Source organism: Sphaerodactylus townsendi, linkage group LG03, assembly GCF_021028975.2.
Source record: "Sphaerodactylus townsendi isolate TG3544 linkage group LG03, MPM_Stown_v2.3, whole genome shotgun sequence".
Lineage (NCBI taxonomy): Eukaryota > Metazoa > Chordata > Lepidosauria > Squamata > Sphaerodactylidae > Sphaerodactylus > Sphaerodactylus townsendi.
The window spans coordinates 119,135,143-119,157,838 of record NC_059427.1 but is presented as its reverse complement, the minus strand read 5'-3'; the positions used below and the strand labels follow the sequence as shown (position 1 = coordinate 119,157,838).

The 22,696-nt window shown below is 42.3% G+C and overlaps 1 protein-coding gene across 2 annotated transcripts in view; it reads right to left on the bottom strand.

Annotated features, from left to right (window-relative positions):
• The window catches only part of UBE2O (ubiquitin conjugating enzyme E2 O), a 105,217-nt gene extending 82,548 nt beyond the window's left edge, over positions 1–22,669 (bottom strand). For both annotated transcript variants that reach the window (XM_048487926.1, XM_048487927.1), the window contains exon 1: positions 22,319–22,669. In XM_048487926.1, the coding sequence (XP_048343883.1) occupies positions 22,319–22,669 (351 nt within the window). The remainder of the gene's footprint in view (positions 1–22,318) is intronic.
• Between the last annotated feature and the right edge of the window lie 27 nt (positions 22,670–22,696).

Here is a 22,696-nt window from a genome sequence, read left to right as displayed (position 1 = left end):
GCAAGTCCCACCCAAACAGTTAATGATTGGTTCCCCACCCTGGGACATGGACAATATACCACACTAAACTTTCCCTTCTCACTTAGACACAGTGAGAAACAGACTTTTCTCTGATACACCTCTGAAGATGCCAGCCACAGATGCAGGCGAAACGTTAGGAACAAAATCCACCAGACCATGGCCACACAGCCCGGAAAACCCTCCAGAACCAACAGCTTTTCGCTTAATGGAAGGTGCAGGGATTTTGGACCAAGACTTTCACAAGTGCAGGAAACAAAGATCTGCAAGGCCACTCCGGAGCAAATTGCATTCCGATATTATCTTCCTCAAGACCTTTGGGATAATCAGTAGTGGTAGAAATGCATATAATTAACCTTGAGGCCACTGGGAGGTCAGCACATTCACTTGTTCCACCTGTGGTTGATGGTAAAGAATTGTGGAACTTAATGATCCATGATGAGGATGCAAAAAGATCCACTCTGGGGATTCCAAATCTTTTTGTGACTTGCTGAAATACTCTGGATTGACAGACTACTCATTTTTGTCCATGGTTTCCCAGCTCAGCCAATCTTCCGGAGTACTGAGGGACCCCTGAATATGCTCTGTGGATATCAAGCAGAACTGAGGCTTTGCCCATGTCAGAGTTTTCCTCACTTCAGGTATAGTGCCAAAGACTTGGAGCCTCCCTGGCCTTTGACTAAGATGTTATTTATTTGATTCATGACATGTTAATTGTGACTCAAGTGTTGAAAATGAAGAAGTTCCAGTCTGATGGCCCACAGCTCTAGAACGCGGATGTTCAACTTCATTTTCTGCTGCAGCCAGGATTCCTGGGCTGATAGGTCATGTAAGGAAGCTCCCCATGTGGTCAAGATGACTTCAGTAAAGATTTGGGATTTTATTAACCACTGGGATACAGTTAAGTGCTCTGCCTCTTTTCAGCACTGTGTCCTACTGATATGGCTGAAGAAACCATTGCAGAGGTCGTGCATAAAGTTGAGCCCATAGGACTGAGTCCAACCTAGAGATCATGAGTCCTTGGAGATGAGTCAGAGTTATTAGTTTCTCTGATTTGGCTGTATAGATGGTTCTGGCTAGATTTGATATGTCACAAGCTTTCTCCATGGGGAGAAACAGCTTGCCTTTTTGGGTATCTATTAGAACTCCCAGATGTTGGATCCTGCGAGAAGAAATCAGGTGGCTTTTGTCTGTGTTGATCAAACATCCATGATTCTCCAGCATCTAGATGACAACTGTGATGACCTTGATGGTGTTCTGCTTTGATGGAGAGCAGATCAAAATTTTAGATAAGGAAGCATTTGGACGCCCTGCCTACAAGCAAGGCCACCAAAACTGGTGAATACCCTGGGAACTGATGCCAACCAAAGGGAAGGGCTCTGAATTAAAACTGTTGCGCCTAATATGAGAATCAGAGAAAGCTTAGATGGCTAGAAAAAATTTGCATGTGAAGTACGTCTCTTGAAAGTCAATGGTCATGAAGGCCCCTGGTGTCAATGCTTCCATTACTGATTTCAGAGCTTCCACAGGGAACCTTTTGGTGATCATGAAGTCATTTATGAACTTTAAGTTGAGCATCACCTTCCAGTCCCTGCTGTTTGGGAAAAGTGAAAAAGATTGAGTACATTCCAGTGAGTCTTTTGTAAGAAGGTTCTAATTCTATGGCCCTGATGGTTAATAGATTTTTATGGCTGGTAGCATTCTGTTGTGTTTTTTTTCGTTAGGGACCTTAGAGAGGTAAGAAACTAGTCTAGGGGGAGACTTGAGAATTCTATGATGTAGTCCATCTGAATGATCTGGAGCACACAGCAATCTGGTTGTGAGTGCATCCACCTGCTCAAAAACTGTTGTAGCTGTCCCCCCACCAGCCTTGACCTGATGTCACTGGTTTTGCTTGCAGATTTGTTCAGGTATGCTGGGACAAATTGACTAGAAATGGGCAGATCTCTTGTTGCATAACAAAGTCTGGTGGCTGTTTAGGGGTGAGATCTTGAAACCGTTTGCTGCTTGTGTTGATCATGTGAAAACATACTTGTAAAACAAAGACTTGACTTATTCAGAATTGGAAGATCCCAACTGCCTGGAAAAGTTGAACTTCATGATGGACATGACAAGTGACCTAAACACACTGAACGAAAGTCTCCGGGAAAGGGAAGAACAGCCCTGCAGATACTGGAATATGTTTTCGCATTTGGGCGCAAGCTAACAGTGTTCTCCAGAGATGTACAGAGAGGCACACTCTCTCACTTCCCCTCTGAGAGAATTCAAAGGACACGATTCTATCAATTGTGATTATCAATTGTAGTTATTTACAGTGTGCGGTCATTGGAATGCAAACTGCATTTGGAAAAAGATTCAGCAAGTTCTGAAAGGAAAAAAATTACACTATCGTTCCCTATCCCACCCTTGGACACGGACCCATCTGTGTTGAACATGTCCGCATTCACAGGAGTAATTCACCCTGACTTTGAAATTGTTAGCTATGTTGGCCAGCTCTGATGTCAAGAAGACCTACAATGATGTTTAGAGACAGAAACTGCATTAAATGGGTGACATTCTGAATGAAAAATTTCTGAATGAAAAATTTCTGAATGAAAAATTTCAAAGCTCCATGTTTTCAATCAAAGCAAATAAGGTACTTTTGCTAATATCGAGATTGATTGTGAATCTGACAGTGTGAATCTGACAGTTATCATAATTTACTGATACATTTTGCTATGGAAGCTCTCTCGCAGGGGAGAAATCATTACATTTTCATTTCTGTTATCCCCTCAGGATGAATAAACCAGGTTTAAGAGAAAAAAATGCCCTAAATCCTTTGTTTGAGAACAAAATCCAGAAAGAAGGGAAGCTGTTCCAACCTGTTATGGACACTCACCCTTGACTACAGCAGGCTGCAGTAATGGATCAGCCTCAGGTCAGTTGTGAACTGAAACTCAGGAAAGGAGTTTGTAGGCCCCTTTGAGTCTCCTATAGGAGAGAAAGGGGGGATATAAATCCAACTCTTCTTCTTCTTATGACCCTTATTAGCAGAGTGAGATATTGTTTGTCTCCTGGTGTGACATAATGAGTTTGAACTCAGAAGTCTGACTGATTGCTCTATATGCTGACTTTGGAAAAGGAAGTGGTCAGTATGTAAAAAAAAATGCCGAAGACAAACCTACTGAAACATGGATGCTTACTACCAATTCAACATAACTTCCCAAAACACCAAAAAGAAAAAAAAGTACAGTGATTAGAAGTGCAAAATATTCCAAATCTGTGCCAATAGCAAAATGATGCACTATAGTCATAGATCTTTAGAACTCTCTCAGCCCCACCTATCTCACAAGGTGCCTGTTGTGCGGAGAGGAGAGGAAAGGAGTTTGTAAACTGCTTTGAGACTCCTTATAGGAGAAAAAGGTGGGGTATAAATCCAAACTCCTCCTCTTCTTCAACAAGGAAGCAGCAACCCTTGACTGAGCAGCCTTCCTTCTCTCTTCCCCTGCTACCTTCTCCAGAGTAACTTGGGTGCACACTTTGGGCAGCTGTTCAATAGACAGCTCAAAATTGGTGTTTGCAATAAACTCTCCCAGAAGTTAGCAGGTTCTCTTCTTCAACCTTCTATCTCCCCCTTTCCACTCCTACAGTGCCAGGACATGAGAGACTGACAAACTGTGGTTAAAATCGCCTCCTTCAAAGAGAGGCTCCTCACTTACTCCTTCCTTCTGTTTGATCTGTTTTTAAAAAGCAGTGAAGGATGTTGCAGGACATGTAATGGAATGGTACCCAGGCAAGTTTAGAAGATTACTGTACACATCACCACTTTTCTCATGGACTACTCCACCAGATAGGTAGAAGGACAACTCTTGAGTCTCCACACTCATTAGGCCTATGCTGCAACTGTGCTATCAGGGGGAAAAACAGATCTGGAAAACAAGAGGAGAAATGGAACACGCCGCAGTGCAACAGTCTGGCAGTGATGTCATCTGAGTTGTGCTACTGTGGAAATAACGTTAAATGGTGCTTAAGTCTATTGATTGCAATGGAACTAGAGGACACATAACTTTACATTATATTGTGGCCTCTACTTTTAATTCTTACCACAGATGCCACTTTGGCTACTTAGAGTAGAATAAGATGCTATTATTCTTAAATCAATCAACTGTTTTATGTAAACAGAGTGTGTTTTTCTCCACCACCCCATCTGCTAATATAAGGTTTTTTTTATAGCATGCAGACTCAGATCTGAATTCCTGCCTCACCACCCAGTGACACAGACCTACATTTTGACCAAACAGAAGCAGACTGTTGACTCATACAAGTCAGCCTGCTGAACCCAATTACCGGTATATGCAATGCACCTTCAGCATAAAGAACACATAAATAACTCATTCGGATTTGCCTGCAGGAGGATTCAGCTCAACAAGCTGTCTCTGTATTTGGGGTCAGATAGATCTGTGCCCTGGTTCAATGGAATACAACACATCTAAGTCTGCTTTGGGTAATTTGTGGCACAGATGTACTGGGAAGCATGTGAGAGTGTGCACGCATATGTGCCCATTCAGTTGAGATGGGAACAAGGCAAAAGAATTTCCCTAAAAATAGGCAGCATCACGAAAATTCTGAATTTGTTCTAGAACTTTACCGGTAACTCGGATTCAAGTCAAGAGGGAAAAGTAGCTTGACTGCTTATGACTACCCACTTTATCTTGAGCTTCTACTGAAGAAGTTTATTTTGGAAAATGTGGAATACACGCACAGCCTGTTTTAGATGCTCAGACGGAGGTAAAAGAGAAGCCTTTTTTGGATGACCTCCAAGGCTTGCGCCTAATTGCTATTCTGTTATAGACAACTGAGTTGTTTTCATGGTCCAAGAAGAGGAGGAAACTAAAGTAATTGGACTAAAAAACTGGAAGGACCTCCCAACCTCCAGATCCTTAATAGTTCTTGGATATTTAATTGTATGTTAATAGTTGTATGATTGTATGTTTGGCAACAGGTATTTGTTATGTGTTAGTATATAGTGGTAGTCCATTAGATATAGTGATAAGTGGAATCACAATAGCACAATAAACGTACTGTGCACTTTATATTGAGGTTTGGGTATTAGTAAAATATATCTTTGTGCTGGAACTTATCCACTATACACCATTGGATATTAATTATTTTCTAGAACTTGCAAGACATTTTAAATGCGCTAATACTGAACTGCTTTCTCAATCTTGTGGATGATTCCTGTTTCAATAACGATGTAGTGGATTTGAACTTTTAGTCCAATTTGGAGAACACAAATGGATGTCTGCTCCACAAAAGAATCTAAATCTACAACAAATTTGGTTCTCTTCTCCTACTTTATGTTTCATCTCAGACAAACTTTTTTAGAACCTGAAAATAATTAGCAGACAACCATACAAAAGCCTTCAACTTTGACTTTCATCCATGACACAATGTCATGACTTTCATCCATGACACTTTCCATACAAAAATATAGGTATAAAATTGACTAGCAGAATAGCAACATAAAACCCTATTCTAACGATTTCCGTAGGAATATAGATCAAAATGAGCTGCACTGCAATTTTTTCCTTTTCCTAGAAAACCACAATTATTTGATTGTTTCTGATCAATTAGAACAGCACTAGTGAAAAAGAATGAAACATTCATCAAATGCAGTACAGAAGAACCAGACTTCACAAAACAAAGCATAATTAGCTTGGGAGTGAAAAGGGCAGGTGATGATGAATTAGCTTAGCTGGATGGTTCCCATAGATGCTCTCTAACACAGGTAGCTATTGTGCAAATGACAAATGTAAAGGCAAGCCATTTGCAGCATTCAATCATCTCAAAGGTTTTTGTTCCAAATGTATCATAGCTAGAAAGTTCATTTAGAGAATGAGGCCGACACTGTCAACTTGCACATTTATTGTAACCAACATGGTAACTTAACAAAAAATCTTCCGCTCATAAATACTATCTGTATAGTAGCCTCAATCTGTTTTTCCCCAAAGCATTTTTCTGCTATGAGCTGCCAGATTGCTGTGGCAACACAGCTTCATGTTTCTGGGGTGTTCCAGGAAAGTGCCAGGAGTTAGTTCTTCTCCTGAGATGCCAAAGAACTACCAACGAATATGGAAAATTTACATAGATCAGTTGCTAAGGGCCTGGTCAGCTCCCTAAGGAGTACAGACTATACAGCAGAATTTATGTCCTAAAGAAATAGTGCTCTTCTGAACATGTGAGACATTGGACTGACTCTTGTGGGAAATCCCTGTCAACAGAAAGGATTTCTATTAGTGAGGGGTTTACCTCCGACGTTCTACCATTCCTGGGGGACAGGGAACTCCCAGACCAGAACGTGGGGGAGCAAAATCATCATCAGTGGTAAGAGAGAGATCACCAAAAGCCACCACGCTTTCCCTCAGCAGAAACTCCCACCAGATGAACTGAAAAGGTTCTCATTTTTGCTCCAGTAACTGTCAGTTTGGGTTCTGCCATTGACTATGCCAGAACAACTTCTTTGCTCTTAATCGTTTATCTATTCCAAATGACGGGCTGTAGAAAACTGTTTGTGGGTTAACAGCACCCACTGAGGGGGCCAACTCCTTCTGTGCTTCCTCCCCCCTTGGCCCTGCATTGCCAGCTCCCTTGTCCTCCTCCTCTTCACAGATGCCTGCATAGGCACGCAAAGTTTAATGGCGGACACCAAGGGGGGAAACCCCTCATGCTCCCCCTTGGCCCTGCATCACCAGCTCCCTCCTCCTCCTCCTCTTCCCAGATGCCCGTATCAACTTGAAACAGTTAACAGCGCAGTTGTCACTACCAGCAATTACCACCCTCTTGTGGGCAGTTGCTTTAATCCTTCAAACATAATATTAACAAACTCATACAAGTGATAGCTATTTTATACCACAAAAATAACCCATGAAACCACTTTGTTTCCATTAAGGTCATTTCACAATTATCTTAAGACATTGAGAAGAAACAAAGACTTCTGTTTGTACATATCCTATGACAGAATTACAGAAAAATGTCCATGAACTGACATTCCTCCCTTCCTTTTAATTTTGAACACATACAGTTTATCTGTTTTGAGAGTGGGAAGTTAGTGGTTAAGATAAGCAAAAGCCCCGATTCTTCAACATGCAATAATAGTCTTCAGACCCAGGTAACTATTGTCCAATAAGTCTGCTGTCAGAGGTGGGCAAGACATTATTACCCTGGATACAGAATAAAATTATTTTGTGGAGAGGGCAAGCTGGATTCCATAGAGGCATTACTACAGAAGATCATTGCCATATTCTTTAGTAAAAATGACAGACAAGAAAATACAAGCAGTCAGAAGCAGATCAGTCTATGGAGCAAGTAGAGCAATTTAAATATTTAGGAGTTATATTTCAAACAAATATCTCCTGGAAGGCAAATCTGAACATAACAGCCATGAGTATTGGGAACGCTATTTTGAGATTTTATTATTCCTCTTGTAGACAACATGTTCTTCAGCAGTTAAAACATTTAATACTAAAGATTCTGTGCAATTGTTGAAGGCCATAGAGATCTGGAATAGTGTTGTAACAAATAATATTTACAGATCATCATGAAGATTTTTACACAATACCCTGGGAACTCCGAGGTATGGGGCAGGACTAGTTCTGAGAACTGAATTTTCTTTTGAAGCAAAGGCTTGGCAGGGAGAATTTAATTTGAAAACTGGCACATTGAAATCCAACTTAGAGTCACATTCTCTTGGATTAATTAAGTTAGATCACCATGCAAGTGACTGGGATAAATACTTGGAATTCAAATTTGGATACCACTCATGATGACAGAAACTATGAGTAGCTGTGAATTGAGTTAGTTAATGAAAAGATATTTCAATTGGTATCCTTTCCCACATAAAAATGACAAACTGAATGATCCCTTCCAAAGTATAGAAGGCATTTATTCTTGCACTTTTGAATGCCTGGCCATTGGCGGTGTTCTTGGGAAGGTTGAATGGTATTATATACTCTAATGGATTCTGTGGATGTGATACTGACCAAATTGACTCTATAGACCATATTCTTTTGGATTGTGCTGAATTTTCATATTTGAGAGCTGAATTGATATTTCTTTTGCTTAAACAGGACTCTCTCTCTAGAAGCTAAATCCTCATGGTTACTAAGAGATGACAATAAACAAATAACTTCACATGGTTGCATTTTTGGTGACTGTAGTAAAATCATGCAACTCAGGAGATAAATTTTAGGCTTCCCTTGTTGTCATGGCTCACTGTTTGCGACATTTGTCCTAAAAGCGGTAATTAAGAAGTCAGGATTCAATATTCAGGCTGTCTACAATTGGGCAACAACAGGCCTCAACCAGGTCATGAGAACACATCATAAGAACAACTAATACGCATCTTGCATTTGAAGTTACACAAAAATAGTATTGCTTCGGTTTACTTATGAGCTGCTGTTTTACAGTTCAGGCCACTTCATATGACCCCCAACCAGTTCAGGTCACTTCATATGACCCCCAACATTAAGGTGGTTAGAAGAGAACTGAGCATTCTCATCCACTCCAGAGAAAAGGGGGAGTACAAGTTACCAGTCTCAAGTTCCAGAATGATCTGCTCTGCACACACATCCCATCATGCACCACTATTCTGAAATTAAGACCTAGAATATGACCCAAACACAGATACTCACGATTAGTATATAATCTTACCTTGGTAAATCCATATCAGTCAGCAATTATTTCAGGTATCTGTTTTATAAGACCATCTTGTTGTCAGGTAATTTACAAAAGTGCAAAATGTCAGACATTAGATCACCTCAACACATCGATTGGGAAGAATTAAGAAACAGTAAAGATTATGAGCTCAGACTAAACAGATATGAAACATTCTACAACAGGAAGCCAAATCTAGCATACTTCAGTGACTAGAGTCTATCAGACTTGGTTCCGCAAGGAAATGTTCAAAATTTTAAGATGACTCATTAGTTACTGTTTTTATTTATAAGCTGATCTACTAATTACTAATCATTTTTAAAACCTTGTGAACATGAAGCATGGCCTTGACTACACAACGTACAGCCTGCTACCATTACGAAACTTGGCTTTATTTTCTAGTCAACATGAGGAAAAGCTTAGAGCTACCTAGCTATCACAGGTGATAAAGATTAAGAGGTGCTAGGGGCGCCTGGAAAAAAAAAGGTCCTCAGAAACCCAAAGTTTAAATACCTGATCAAGGACCATTTAGATTAAGAACTATATTATTATAGTGCTTAATACCATGGGGATCTGACTTTGCAGATAGGCAGCCATCTTAATTTCTACAAGCCCAGCCCAATTTGTGGATGCCCAGTAAAAAGTTGCTATAGTATAAGCCCCAAAAGGTATGCTAAAAAATTGCTCAAAGAGATTGAGACATTATGCCGGATGGATAATGCTAAATAAGATAACCCACATGCTAAGAACGTTTAATGCCAAAGTTTCAAGTGGAAAGCACAGGAAAAAACTCTAGACACAATAATGGCTGCCTTCCAAATTGATTCTTAAGTTACTTAGTATGTCCCTTTGTTCAAATGTTGACATACAGCACCAACATCAAAACAAACTAATAGGGGAAAAAAAGGTTCAACAATGTAAGAGAAAGGAGAGATCAGGCAGAGTGCAAACTGTGATGAAGGTTTTTCCAGCCTGGGTGCTGTCAGCCTCAGGAGCCTGTAAAATCCCTCATGTAATTAAACAATCAAATACAGTCAAGAGGGAAGAGGTGTCTCTTTTTTGTAAGCATTGTTAAATAAAATTGCTTCTTGCATTAAGATATGAAATTATGCTTGATGTATCAATCCACATTACATTTAAAATATCGCCTTTCCTTCAAGAACAGGCAGTGAGAGTCTGTTACACACTGTGTCTACTGAGAAGGTGAAAGTTTAGTGGGGTATATTGTCCGTGTCCCAGGGTGGGGAACCAATCAGAGCCCTTCGGGGTGGGCGGTTCTCAAATCTAACAAATAAATAAAATAAAATAAATAAATGTTTGGGTGGAACTTGCTATGCAAAGGTGCGGTTAAGTGCATTGTATTGTGGGTGGGGTCACTTGACACAGTGCGAAACAGTCTTTTCTCTGTGATACACCTCTGAAGATGCCAGCCACAGATGCAGGCGAAACGCTAGGAACAAGATCTATCAGACCACGGCCACACAGCCTGGAAAACCCACCACAACGATAATGAATACAGTTTGCAGACAGGTTATTATTAATCATACAATCATAAGAACCCTTTCCTAGCAGTAAGACCCATGAATAGGCCTGAGCAGATCTTCAGGTTGCAATTTTTATTTAGAGACACTTTAAAAATACAACTGAATAGGAAAGGTGTAGATATACTTGAATAAAACTGATCAAAGGCTTTAACGTACACAGCAAAGTGAAAAAAGTAAAGCGCAAGTAACCTTGCAGGATACAAAGAGTGACAGAGTAGGTTATCCATTAAAGCAATACAACTGCACAGACCTGCAGAAGTTCCAGTAAGCCCTTCCTTTTTTCTTCAGTCTCAATTCTCTGAGAATGTCAGGGAGTTCTTAAGAGACCTCCCCCAGAGACCAAATGAAATCTAAGAGCAAGAGGTCTGTTAAATGCGGTTTCTCAGGTAAAGTCTAAACAATAATAGTTTGGAGCATTAAAATCTACATAAGAACACCCAATTCTTCAAAAAATATCAAGCACTTATGTTTTCAAGACATAATGCAGCAGAGTGACTGAAGTGCTGCACTGACACACAACATCCAGATTCAAACTTCTACTCAGCTATAAAACCTACAGACTGATCTTGGGTGCTTAATATTCTTTGCAAGGATGCTGTGAGGATAAAGTGGAGGAATGAAACCTTATGCATGCTGCTCAGAGCTCCTTTGGAAGAAGGGTGTGATAAATACCTCCCAACGAATTTGAACAAGAGAAGTAGACCCAACATATACTGAAATTCTTGATCAGTCCAAATAAGGCATAGATGGGAGCTGTGAATACATCCTGAAGAATTGGAATCCTGGAAGCTGCTTTAGCTAAATTAATAATAGAATTTAGGAAAGAACAAAGGTAGAGACATCTGCTGCATCAGCATTTCACATGTTCCCCCTCCACTAGCTGTTAACAGAACAACGGAATACACAGGAACATTTTAATTACTGAAGAGTTAAATTGTCAGCACTGTTGACTTCTAGAAAAGGAAGGAATTAACTTTGGGTGAACATGAATACAAAGATACTCTCATGATCATTTGTAGGTGCATAAATAGAGGGGTGCACATACAGGCTCTGAAAAATTATTAGAAACAAAAAACGCATCACTGTGAATCTGTACATTTACAGTGTAGTCTTGAGCAGCTACATTCTTCAAAATCTGTTGTTCAGTGTGCTTACCCAATATACCTCTGTACTTTGTAGCCAGGCTTTTCTGCGTTGATGAACTGAACTCATCTCATACCCCTTAAACTGAAGTTTCGTTAGCTGACAGTTTTCCTGCATTTATGTGCATCCTAATTTCTGGAAATTCTGAAAGCATTGGATGAAAATGGGGGGGGGGGGGTTCCCAGGATTTTTTTTAAGTTTTAGAAAAAAAAAGTTTAGGTCCTAGCAAGCCTAAACTAGTTTTACTACTTCAACAACACAAAGTGCATCATTTACATCTTAACAGATAAAATTTCACTATGAGACAATTGTGGAATCTAAAATTATAAATGCCTTAGTTTTGTCCCAGGAAAATTCAAATACACCCAATACTTGAGAGAAATCTATGAGTTGATGCACTCCATGCTATCTTAACACATGTGCTTTAACTTTTGTTATCTGGTTAGAGAGACCTAAGTTCTCAATGAACTTTCCGGTTTTCCCTGAGGCTTTGGAACAGTTTTTGCCCCATCTTCTGATCTTTTTTCTCCTTACTATAAGCTACTTTTCATCCAGTCTGTGTTCAAATGTGTTACAGAGGTTTTGAGTTAGAGATGAAAAGGTCAACTGCATCAGAGCAAAAGGAAAATCGAAGGCATGCAACTGCTGAGAAGCAGTGAAAGCCCTGCATGCTCCCCACATGGAGATTAGGTACCCTTCTAGGTGCAGAAATGCACCTCGGATTTAAGAGCTGTATATGTCTATCAGAACATTTTGGAGAGTACTGAAAAAACTCCTTTGAGATTTTTTTTTTTTCCTTTTAGAATAAGCGAAATGATTTTGGAAAAAATCTCAAAGGAGTTTTTTTTTTAGGACTTCCCAAAATTTCTGATTCTTCCATTGGGAAAAAGGGCCTAGAGGAAAAACAAAACACAATAAAACCCTATGTTCCACCTCCACACACACACACAATTTATCCTTAATAGGAACAACTGATGATGACTACAGGGCGAGGGATCAAGATGTCTTCCTGCTCTCAAAAGAGAAGGACCTTTCACACTAAGTATCCAATGGACTGTTCTCTCTTGAGGGCAGGAGAACATCTTGAGTGGGACCTTCCCCAGCAGTGTCTCTAAAATCAGGGTGAGTCATCATCCACGGTTCCAGAACATGTTGAAAACTATGCGGCCAAAAGTGGCCCCAATTGAACTGTACATCTGCAACTTACAATGCTTGAAAAAGTAGATATTTGTCCATGTAGCCACCCTGGAGATCTCCTCTGGTGAGGTGTGATTGACTAATGCTGCCTTAGTTTGCCAAACTATAAATAAAGTGTGCAATTATGCCCTCTGGTATTGGAACATCTCTAACTTTGTACAGTTCTATTAATCATGTCTTCAATGTGGAACTCACTGAAGTCTTAGACATGGGAAGCCCATTTTTGTGGATTAAGGGCAGAGGTGGGATCCAACCAGTTCTCCTGATGTAAAACGTAAGTGCTCATTTGACACCCAGAGCTTGATAGATTTTTTTCTGTCCTACAAGATGGATTGGGACAGAATGAAGGTAAGATAAGCTCTTCAGCTAGATGGAATCTGGATGCCACCTTTGGTTTGAACAGTGGGTCCGGACTCTGTCTTTATGGAAAACACAAAACTCTGACTGAATCGACAATGCTCCACGTCCTGAGACACAATGTACAGAAGTGACAGATCAAGAATAAGATGTTCATGAGTAATCATTTCGGCAGTACCTCAGCCAGGGGCTTCTCTGAGAGCCATGAGGACAGTATGAAGGTTCCACACCAGGAATCTGTGCGGTTGTGGTAGCATCATCTGGGAAACACTGTTGATGAATCGTTGGATATGCAGGTGCCTGGTTATTGGTTCTCCCTTAGCGATTCAGATACCTTTATTTGGCAAATACAACATGGGCACAGAAGGAAAAAGTATATCCAATAGGGGCACAGTGAAAAATATTGTGAACAGAAGCCAAGGGAACCTAGCTCATAGTGAGCAGCAGAAATTTGGCTACAATTTTCGTTATTTCAGCCTCGGGATTGTTGAGCAGAAGAATAATCTTTGTGTTGGTAGAGAGATCTGCGAACCCAGCCGCCGCCGCCGCCTCCTCCTCCGCCTCCTTCTGTGATGATCATGCTGAGGGATTCTCCCTTATATTTAGGAAGAACGGTAGTGAGGGCAGCTAACTGTCTGCTCATAGTGGTTGTCTGACGATTTACCGTCATGTAGAAATTCTAAGATGGCTGAAATACTAGACTTGAGAGTCTATTCTCTTCTTCTGACACCATTTGTGGAAGGCCTTTCAGATGGAGTTGTAAATGAGTGTGGTGGATGGTCACCATGATATCTACCACCGCTGAGGAGTAGTTTGACAATTTTGACTGCTCAACTTCCATGAAGTCAGCTTTAATGATTAGGGGTGAGGGTGCCACATGAAACCCTGGTATAGCAAGTCAGGATCTGGGGAAGTCTGAGAGGTGGAGTTGTGGAGACCACTTGGAAGGAGGAAAACCATGGCCAGCATGTCCAGTATGGAGCTACTAAGATGGCCAATGCCCACAGAGATCTTATCTGTCTCAGGAGTTTCAGGATCACTGGAATCAGGGGGTACGCTTAAAGTACTTAGCCAAGGAGCACATAGGGTGTTGGCCACTTCCACTGATCAATGGTAGTACCTTGAGTAGAACCGAATGAGCTGAGTGATGTCTGGAGTGACGAACAAATCTACTGTCAGTTGGCTGAAGTGCTCAAGTGTCAACTGAAAGATCTTCTACTTCAGGGTCCACTTTGTCTTCAAAATGATCTGGTGACTACAACAGTCTGTCATTACATTGAGGCTCTCCTTGGTGTCCTCCACCCTGATGGAGGCCAGGCTGGACTCTGCCCACAAAGTATTCTGAGGATCTCTGTATGAAACCTCGGCAATCTCAAGCCACCCTGATTGTTGATGTACATCTTCATAGTCATGTCAGTCCAGATGAGATGTTGTCCTTGAATGATGTCCTGGAAGTAGACTATGGCCAGAAAAATAGCTCAGGTCTCCAGATCATTCTTAGGATTTTTTTCCAGATGTTTTGGAGTCAAGGAAAAAGAAGAAGCGTGGGAGGGGGGAGAGATATGGCAAACTCCACAGAGTGGAGTTTCATGCAACTCCCTTAGCGAGAAATCCAAACTTCACCATTTTCAGCAACCAGCCCCCCTGACTGAAGAGCTGTCATGAGGATTCAAGGGGTACCTGCAAAAGCTAATTTGTAAACTCAGGTAAGGCATAAAGTTTCTCAGCAAATGCACAGAAGTTTTTGTTAGCTGGGTTTTAAAGTGAGTGAAGTGGGGGAGGGAGACAATATTCAAGTGGGAAGGAGTTCATCTAGTACTAGAGAGAATAGGCTGAAGGTTATAAAGAGAACAGAGAGAACAGTTCAAAAACCCAACACTGAGGGGGATAAAACCTTAAATAAGCACCCATGGGCCATTAACCAAAGCCTTAGATGTCTCTACACTAATCCACAAAGCATGAGTAATAAGTAGGATGAGCTGGAACTCTTAACATGGCATAATAAATACAATATAATAGGCATCATTGAAACCTGGTGGGATGAATCTCATGACTGAAATGTAAAAATTGAGGGATACAACCTATTCCAGAGAAATAAATCAACTAGGAAAGATGAAGGAGTAGCACTATATGTCAGAGATGATTACACCTGTGAGCAGCTCCATGACTTAAATCCTGGGAACAAGGTTGAGAGCATCTGGGTAAAAATTAAGGGGGAGAAAAACAACAATGCTCTCATTGTGGGGGTCTATTACAGATCCCTAAGCCAGACTGAAGAGTTGCATGATGCCTTCCTGGAGCAGATGACCACACTTTCAGAAAGAAGTGAAATAGTAATGGGAGATTACAATTATCCAGATATTTGCTGGGAGTCAGCTGCCAAGACTACCAGATCCAACCATTTCATCACTTGCCTTGCAGACAAATTTCATGGTCCAGAAGGTTGACGAGGCAAGGGAATCGACTATTTTGGATCTGTTCCTAACCAACAATGAGAACCTGATTCATGGGGTGAAAGTGGTAGGGCCCTTAGATGGGAGTGACCATGTTCTCCTGGAATTCATTATACAATGGAAAGGGGATGCCAAGTCTAGCAGTACATTCTAGAATTTTAGAAAGCATTTCAGTAAACTTAAGAAACTACTGGGTGTGATCCCATAGTTAAGAATACTAAAAAAGAAGGGAGTACAAGATGGATGGGAGTTTCTTAAAAGTGAGATCCTGAAGGCACAATTTCAAACAGTTCCAATGAGGAGAAAAAATGGAAGGTGTTTAAAGAAACCAGGATGGATGTCTAAAGAACTCTCAAGTGAGGTAAGCTATAAAAGGGACATGCACAAGAAATAGAAAAGTGGGGAAATTACTAAAGAAGAATTCAAACAAATAGCCAAGACATGTACAGAGAAAGTCAGAATGGCTAAAGCTCATAATGAGCTTAGACTTGCAAGAGATGTTAAAAACAATAAAAATGACTTCTTTGGTTATGTCCGTAGCAAAAGGAAGAAAAAGGATATGACAGGGTCACTGTGTGGGTGCCTTGTGATATTCTTGCAAATAAAGCTGGAAAGATGTGAACTAGACAATGCAACTGTTAGATGGATTTGTAATTTGGTTGACTGGCTTGACAACAGTTTGTGCGAAAGGGATCTGGGAATCTGAGTAGACCACAAACTGAACATGAGTCAGCAGCGTGATATGGCAGCCAAGAAAGCCAATGCAATTCTGGGATGCATCAATAAGAGTATATTGTCTAGATCGAAGGAAGTAATTGTACCACTCTACTCTGTGTTGGTCAGACCTTACACGTGTTCAGTTCTGGGCACAGCAATTTAAGAAGGATATTGACAAGTAGAAACGGATCCAGAGGAGGGCAACCAAAATGGTAAAAGGCCTGGAATCCATGCCTTATGAAGAGAGACTAGGGCCCCTTCCGCACAAGCAAAAGAATGCGTTTTCAAACCACTTTCACAACTGTTTGCAAGTGGATTTTGCCATTCTGCACAGCTTCAAAGAGCATTGAAAGCAGTTTGAAAGTGCATTATTCTGCATGTGCGGAATGTGCCTTAGGGAGCTGCGGATGTTTAGTCTGGAGAAGTGAAGGTTAAGGGGGGACATGATAGCTTTGTTTTCATATCTGAAGGGATGTCATGTCGAAGAAGGAGCAAGCTTGTTTTCTGCTGCCTCAGAGACTAGAACACGGAGTAATGGATTCAAGGTGCAGGAAAAGAGATTTCACCTTTCTGACTGTCAGGGCTGTTCGACAGTGAAATTCACTGCCTCGGAGAGTGGTGGAGTCTTCTTTGGAGGTTTTTAAACAAAGGCTGGATGATCATATGCCAGGAATGCTTTGATTGTGTGTTCCTGCATGGCAGGAGGTTGGGCTTGATGGCCCTTATGGTCTCTTCCAACTCTATGATTCTAATGCTCATGAGGTGGTCTTTGTTGTCTAATACACATGAGGTGGCCTTCTGAGCTCCGCTCTGCTTTGCCTACAGATCATGCGCCAGAGTTGCCAACCCCGGGGAGGGGGGGGGTGTGGGCACTGGATCTCTCAATCCACACCGGCTGTATATAAGCCTACAGAATTGACTGCAAGAATCAGGTCACTTGACACCCCCAAGCACTTTTGAATAGCTGTTTTTTAAAGAGCTAAAACCCCCTATGTAGTGGGCATTACCTTGGTCAATATAAAACGAGCGAAGACGGAGATAACATCTAGTGGAATGCATGTAGCGGGAGACCGAGGAGGTCGTGTTCCTAAGTCTCCGTCTGCCGGTTCCTGGCACCTTTTATTGTTACTCTATGCAGTGTAGGAGGACGGGAGGGAGTTCCGGAGAGAAACGGAGGCGGGGGGAATCATCATGTGATATGATCTCATCTGGCCTTCGATGGAGGAAGCTGTCTGGCGTCTGAGCCTAATCCTCACACAGAAGCGAAGACCAGCATCCCTCACGCCAGTGACAAACCGAACGGATTCATGACCCGTGACTCATGGGGGGGGGGATGAGGAGTGGGGGGGAGTGGGTCTACGACCCGGCAAAGGCAGATCCCGTTAAGCGTCAACAACGTTTCTAAGCTGCTGGGTCAGCAGTGCGCTACACCCCTATGTTAGCGGTCAATAAGAAACAGAGGCAGGCAGATAACATCTGGTGGAATGCGCCAGCAGAACCCAGTCAGTGTTCCTAACTTGATCTCCCGTCTGCGGTTCCTGGCACCTTTATTGTTACTCTATGTCCCGAGTGTAGGAGGGAGGACGGGGAGTTCAGGAGAGCAGGGCTGAGGAGATCATCATGTGATGTATATGATCTCATCTGGCTCGTCGCGAGGAGGAGGCGTCTGGCGTCTGAACCTAATCCTCACCTGATGAGAGACCATTGTCCCTACGCCCGGTGAATTTAGGCCAGACAGTTCATGACCCGTGACTCATGGGGGGATGAGGAGTGGGGGTGCGATGCGACCGGCAAGGCCGCGGGTCCGTTGGCGTCCCAACGTTCTACCACGGCGCTGCTGGGTCAGCAGTGCACTACTACACCCCTAGAAAAGCCAAATTGGCCTCTTTTCCACCAAGAATTTAGTGAATGCCTACCCCTAGTAGCTGTTCTTCTCTTCCACAAATGAGGCATAGATGTATCAACAATTACTGCCTTAGAGAAGGCATTTCTTCCAAAAGACAGTGAGAAGAAATGCCTCCAAGATGGAATCTACCATTGATAGTTTGGGTATATACTTATATAACTTTATTTAACTTAAAACTTGATGTCAGGTCAATGAGGGACAATTCTAAAGACACATTTTATTATGGCATTATCTTAGAGATCAGATCCAAGGGACCAATGTTATGGCAGTCTAAACCTTTGGGGAGATCCCAGAAACTGGTGCTAGAATAATATTGTTCCCGCCCATCAGATTTTACCCTATGGAAATCCTCAGACTTCAATTTTGACTTTCATTATATTTATCATATAAATGAAATTGGTGAGAGAGGTCATCCAGAATAATGTGCTGTCTCATCAACGTGTTAATACCCAGCTGTACTTCTTTGGCCAGATAATGTGATCAGACCTGTATGTCTGCAGGAGGCTGAACAAACTGACATGCTACACAGGCAACGGTAATTACAGTTGGCTACTCAGTAGATGAGCTGGCTGGAAAATGTCTGTTTTGGACAGCGTGATACTGTGTCAATAGTATAAAAGTCAAATAAAAACAAAATTTTGATCATAGTATACAACTAAGGATGAAATCTCGGGCACTCCTGCACAGGAATAAACACCATAGGACACAGTGGCTTATTTCTGAGTACAAGACTGCACTGGGTCACAACCCTAGTACAAATTAGGAGCGGCTATACACCTGGGCCACAAACATCTGAACCCTAGAGTAAGTCAGGGGGCAACAAGACTCACAAGAAGCTACAATCAATGTTGAGAAAAACTAAAGCTGGCTATGGAGCCAGAGACAAGCACTGCTCTCCCTGCTGAGGCAGGAAAAATACTGAGGCACAAGATGGATGCCCACGCCTTCAACAGGAAGTGGAAGTTTTAGTTCCTGCCTCCCTGATTAAGGGTTGGGAAATAACCCATCCAGGATGCCCTCAGTGAGAACTACTTCACACAACTGAATCAGGGGTAGTAACAGTTCAATGCAGATTTAAACAAGCCCATTCTAAAGATGAACTTAACATACTTTCCAATGACTCAGCATGCAAGATCTAGAGTGCAATCCTAAATAATGTTATTCCAGTTTAAGCCCATTAATTTCAATGGGCTTAGACTGGAGTAATTCTCCACTGGATTGTACTGTAAGAAATCAAAACATAAAGAGTGGGAGGAAACAGAAAAGTATGCGTGGAATTGGAAAAACAATGGAGACTGCTGGAGGACAGCTAGCAATTAATACTGACTGTTCATGGAACTAATGTAATCTAAATTCTGCGTCAGTTAAGTTCTCATATTGCAGAATGAAAAAAAGAAGTAAAAGCTAAACACATTGTATTCATGGGATCTATTGTAGCAACTGTCCAGTTTTCATAGATCAGATTGCTCTTGGTGATGAAAATTTGAACACAATTCCTTCCTTACCCACAGTTGATTAGAAATTTTGTTTTGACAACATATGTTAGCTGATAAAATAAAAGAGGCAGCACCATCTACTCTCTACTAATGCAGACACTATTTCATAGCTGACGGTATCTCCAACATGTAACAGGTCAATATGATGAATGAATCATGTTTTTTACTCTCTGGAGTGTTACTAGCAGATTCATAAGGTATACAGCAACATTTTAGAGCCCCTTAGTATCTGTTCACAACAAAACCATGTCAAAGAATACTCATTTATACATTTATTCATTATTTAAAACATGTTTTCCTGAACTACAACACCCAATTCCCTGAGGGGGAGGAAGAAGAGAAAGACTTAATGGATAATGACTGTTTATATTTATCTGGCCTGAATACAGCAGTACAAAAATAGTTGACGGCATATGTATAGATCAGGAATGATTTCCTGTGACAGGTTTCCTGTAGCAATGACAGGAAACTCAAGGGGTTACCGGGTAGGCAAAATACTAGAAGGTGTAATGGTAGGTTTCCATTGCCACCATTAGCTAAGAAAACTCACAAAACACTTAAGCTTCTAATAAAGCATGGAAAATTTTAGAAGCTTCACATCTAAGTAAAACAAGATATTTCCACACAGTCGTGATCCTGAGGCATTTTGACAGTATGAAATGTAGAATGCCATTTAAGGCTGACTCATTTCAAAACTAAATGCTAGCAGCATGGTGCAGTGGTGAAGAGCAGGGAGATTCTAATCTGGAGAACCAGATTTGATTCTCCACTCCTCCACCTGAGTGGCAGCGGCTTATCTGGTGAACCAGATGTGTTTCCAAACTCTTACATTCCTGCTGGGTGACCTTGGGCTAGTCACAGTTCTTCGGAATTCTCTCAACTCCACCTACTTCACAAGATGTCTGTTGTGGGGAGAGGAAAGGAAAGGAGCTTGCAAGTCACCTTGAGTCTCCTTACAGGAGAGAGAGCTGGGATATAAATCCAAAATCTCTTCTTCTTCATCCTTTGGTATGAACAGACAGACAATCACAGTTTACAGATTTTTCTTGAATCTCCACAATATGCTTTCAAAAATGAAGTTGCAAGGATCAGATGGGGGTATAACAAGAAATCTTGAATACATATACAAATGGATGCAAGTTTTTTAAAGCCCCAACAATAACGTTTAAAAAAATGGGTAGAATACAAAAGTCGCACTGAAACTGCCAGATCAAAGATCACACTAGTAAAAACAAAAACTGTACTTCCCCCATCATAGCACTGTCTCTGTGTTACAATATCATTGAACTTTTGATCCCCATTCTTCAGTGTTCTTGATGTTACTTAAGGACCTGAACAGTAAGACACCATTCTTCATGAATTCTTGAACGTGGAGTTAATCCTTCTCCTACTTAAGATCTTTCTCAAGTTTTCTTATGTGCACAATTTATATGGGCACAGATAGTTCGCTTTATCTAGACAAATGCAAACTCATACCCCATAAAGACACACGACAGCCTCTTAGACTTTTGCATCAAGTGACCTAAACCTTTACTCTCCTAAGATTTTGCAGCAAAATGTTAGCACTTCTTCATTCGCCTAAATGGAGAAAGGAGTTCCATTAAAATCCAGAGTTCAAACATACATAAAGCTGCCTTCCACTGAATCAGAAAACTGGTCCACCACAGTCAGTATTATCTACTCAACCTGGCAGTGGTTCTTCAGGGTCTTCAGCAGAAATCTTTCACATTACCAACTATCAGATCCTTTAACTGACAATGCTGGGGAATCCAGAGACATCTGCAAGCAGATGCTCTATCATTGAGCCACTGCTTCTTTCCTAGCATTCAAGGTATTTTATTTAAAAAATATTTGCTAGAACCGCTCCACATGCTAGAAAGCAGCACCTACTGAAGTCAGTACTGGGCAGTCTCACCCCACATTCATATGAAATATTTACATTCTCCTGCCTGATCACACAGCATGCCAATATTAATATCCCCAATACCTTTTAATAAGCAGAGTCACAGGCATGCACAATCATCCAAGGGACTGCTAATAAAAGTGCAGGTGCATACATTGCATCCCACACTTCATCATTCCAGGTAGCTTTTATCACACCCTAATCAAGGTCTGTCTCCACATGTATTGAAAAACACACTGTTTTAGTCTGTTGCTCAAGAATCGAGAATTCTGTAGGAATCCACCCATCAAACACAGATGTCACTGCAGGAGGGAGCCAGAGAGACTGTGCAAGCGTGATAATTAAGATTTGCTCATAGAGAGGAGGAATTCCCGACACATCACAGACCCCCAGATAATGGAGGGCAAGGTAACTGAGCACAATGAACTGCGATCGTGTCTTCCAGATGCAAGCCGGCGTTAAGAGCAAGGAGAATTCCCCTTTGATGCAGAGGACATGATGCATGAGCAGGGGTGGGGGCAGTTGATGAAGCCCTCTTGGTGCCGACCATTCAACCTGGTGCAAAACGGCCTCTGACTAGCAAAGCAGCCGAATAGCCTTCCCATACTCCCCATGACCAGTCATGCCTGCCCCCTCCCCCACCAAGTTTCTTCGGGCATCTACTAGCATTCAACCCATCTTTTCTTCACACGAGACTTAAAGTCCCTGCAGGCCTCACCCTTCCCATGATCCATGCCCCCAGCCCAGCAAGAGGAGGAGCTGCTGTTGCCACTTCCGCCGCCCCTTCCCCTCCCCTCCCCCAGCCCGTTGAGGGCGCCCCCTCCCTCCCCGCGGCCCTCTGCGCCGCCATATGCAGATGAGATGCAAATGAGGCCCAAGCTGCGGTTGCCTACCTTGGTCTCCTTGACGTGCTGCTTGATGCCCTCCGGGTACCACTGGACGCGGACGTAGCCGCGGCGGAGGGGGCTGCCGCGGCTCTCCTCACCTCCGCAGGGGCCTCCCGACTCGGAACCGCCGGAGCTGCCCGCGCCGCCGCCGCCGGGGCCGCCGCCTCCCCCACTGCCGCCGCCGCCGCCGGGGCCTCGTCCTCCCTCGTCCTCCTCCGAGTCGGAGTCCTCGCCGTGCATGACGCGAACCAGGCCGAAGCGCACCGAGCCCCGGTACCGGCCCGAGACCAGGTCGTGCGTGAAAAGCAGCCGCTGGGAGCCCCCGACGGAGGCGGGAGGCGCGGGGGGCTCCGCCATGGCGCGCTGGTCTTGGGCGACTGGTGG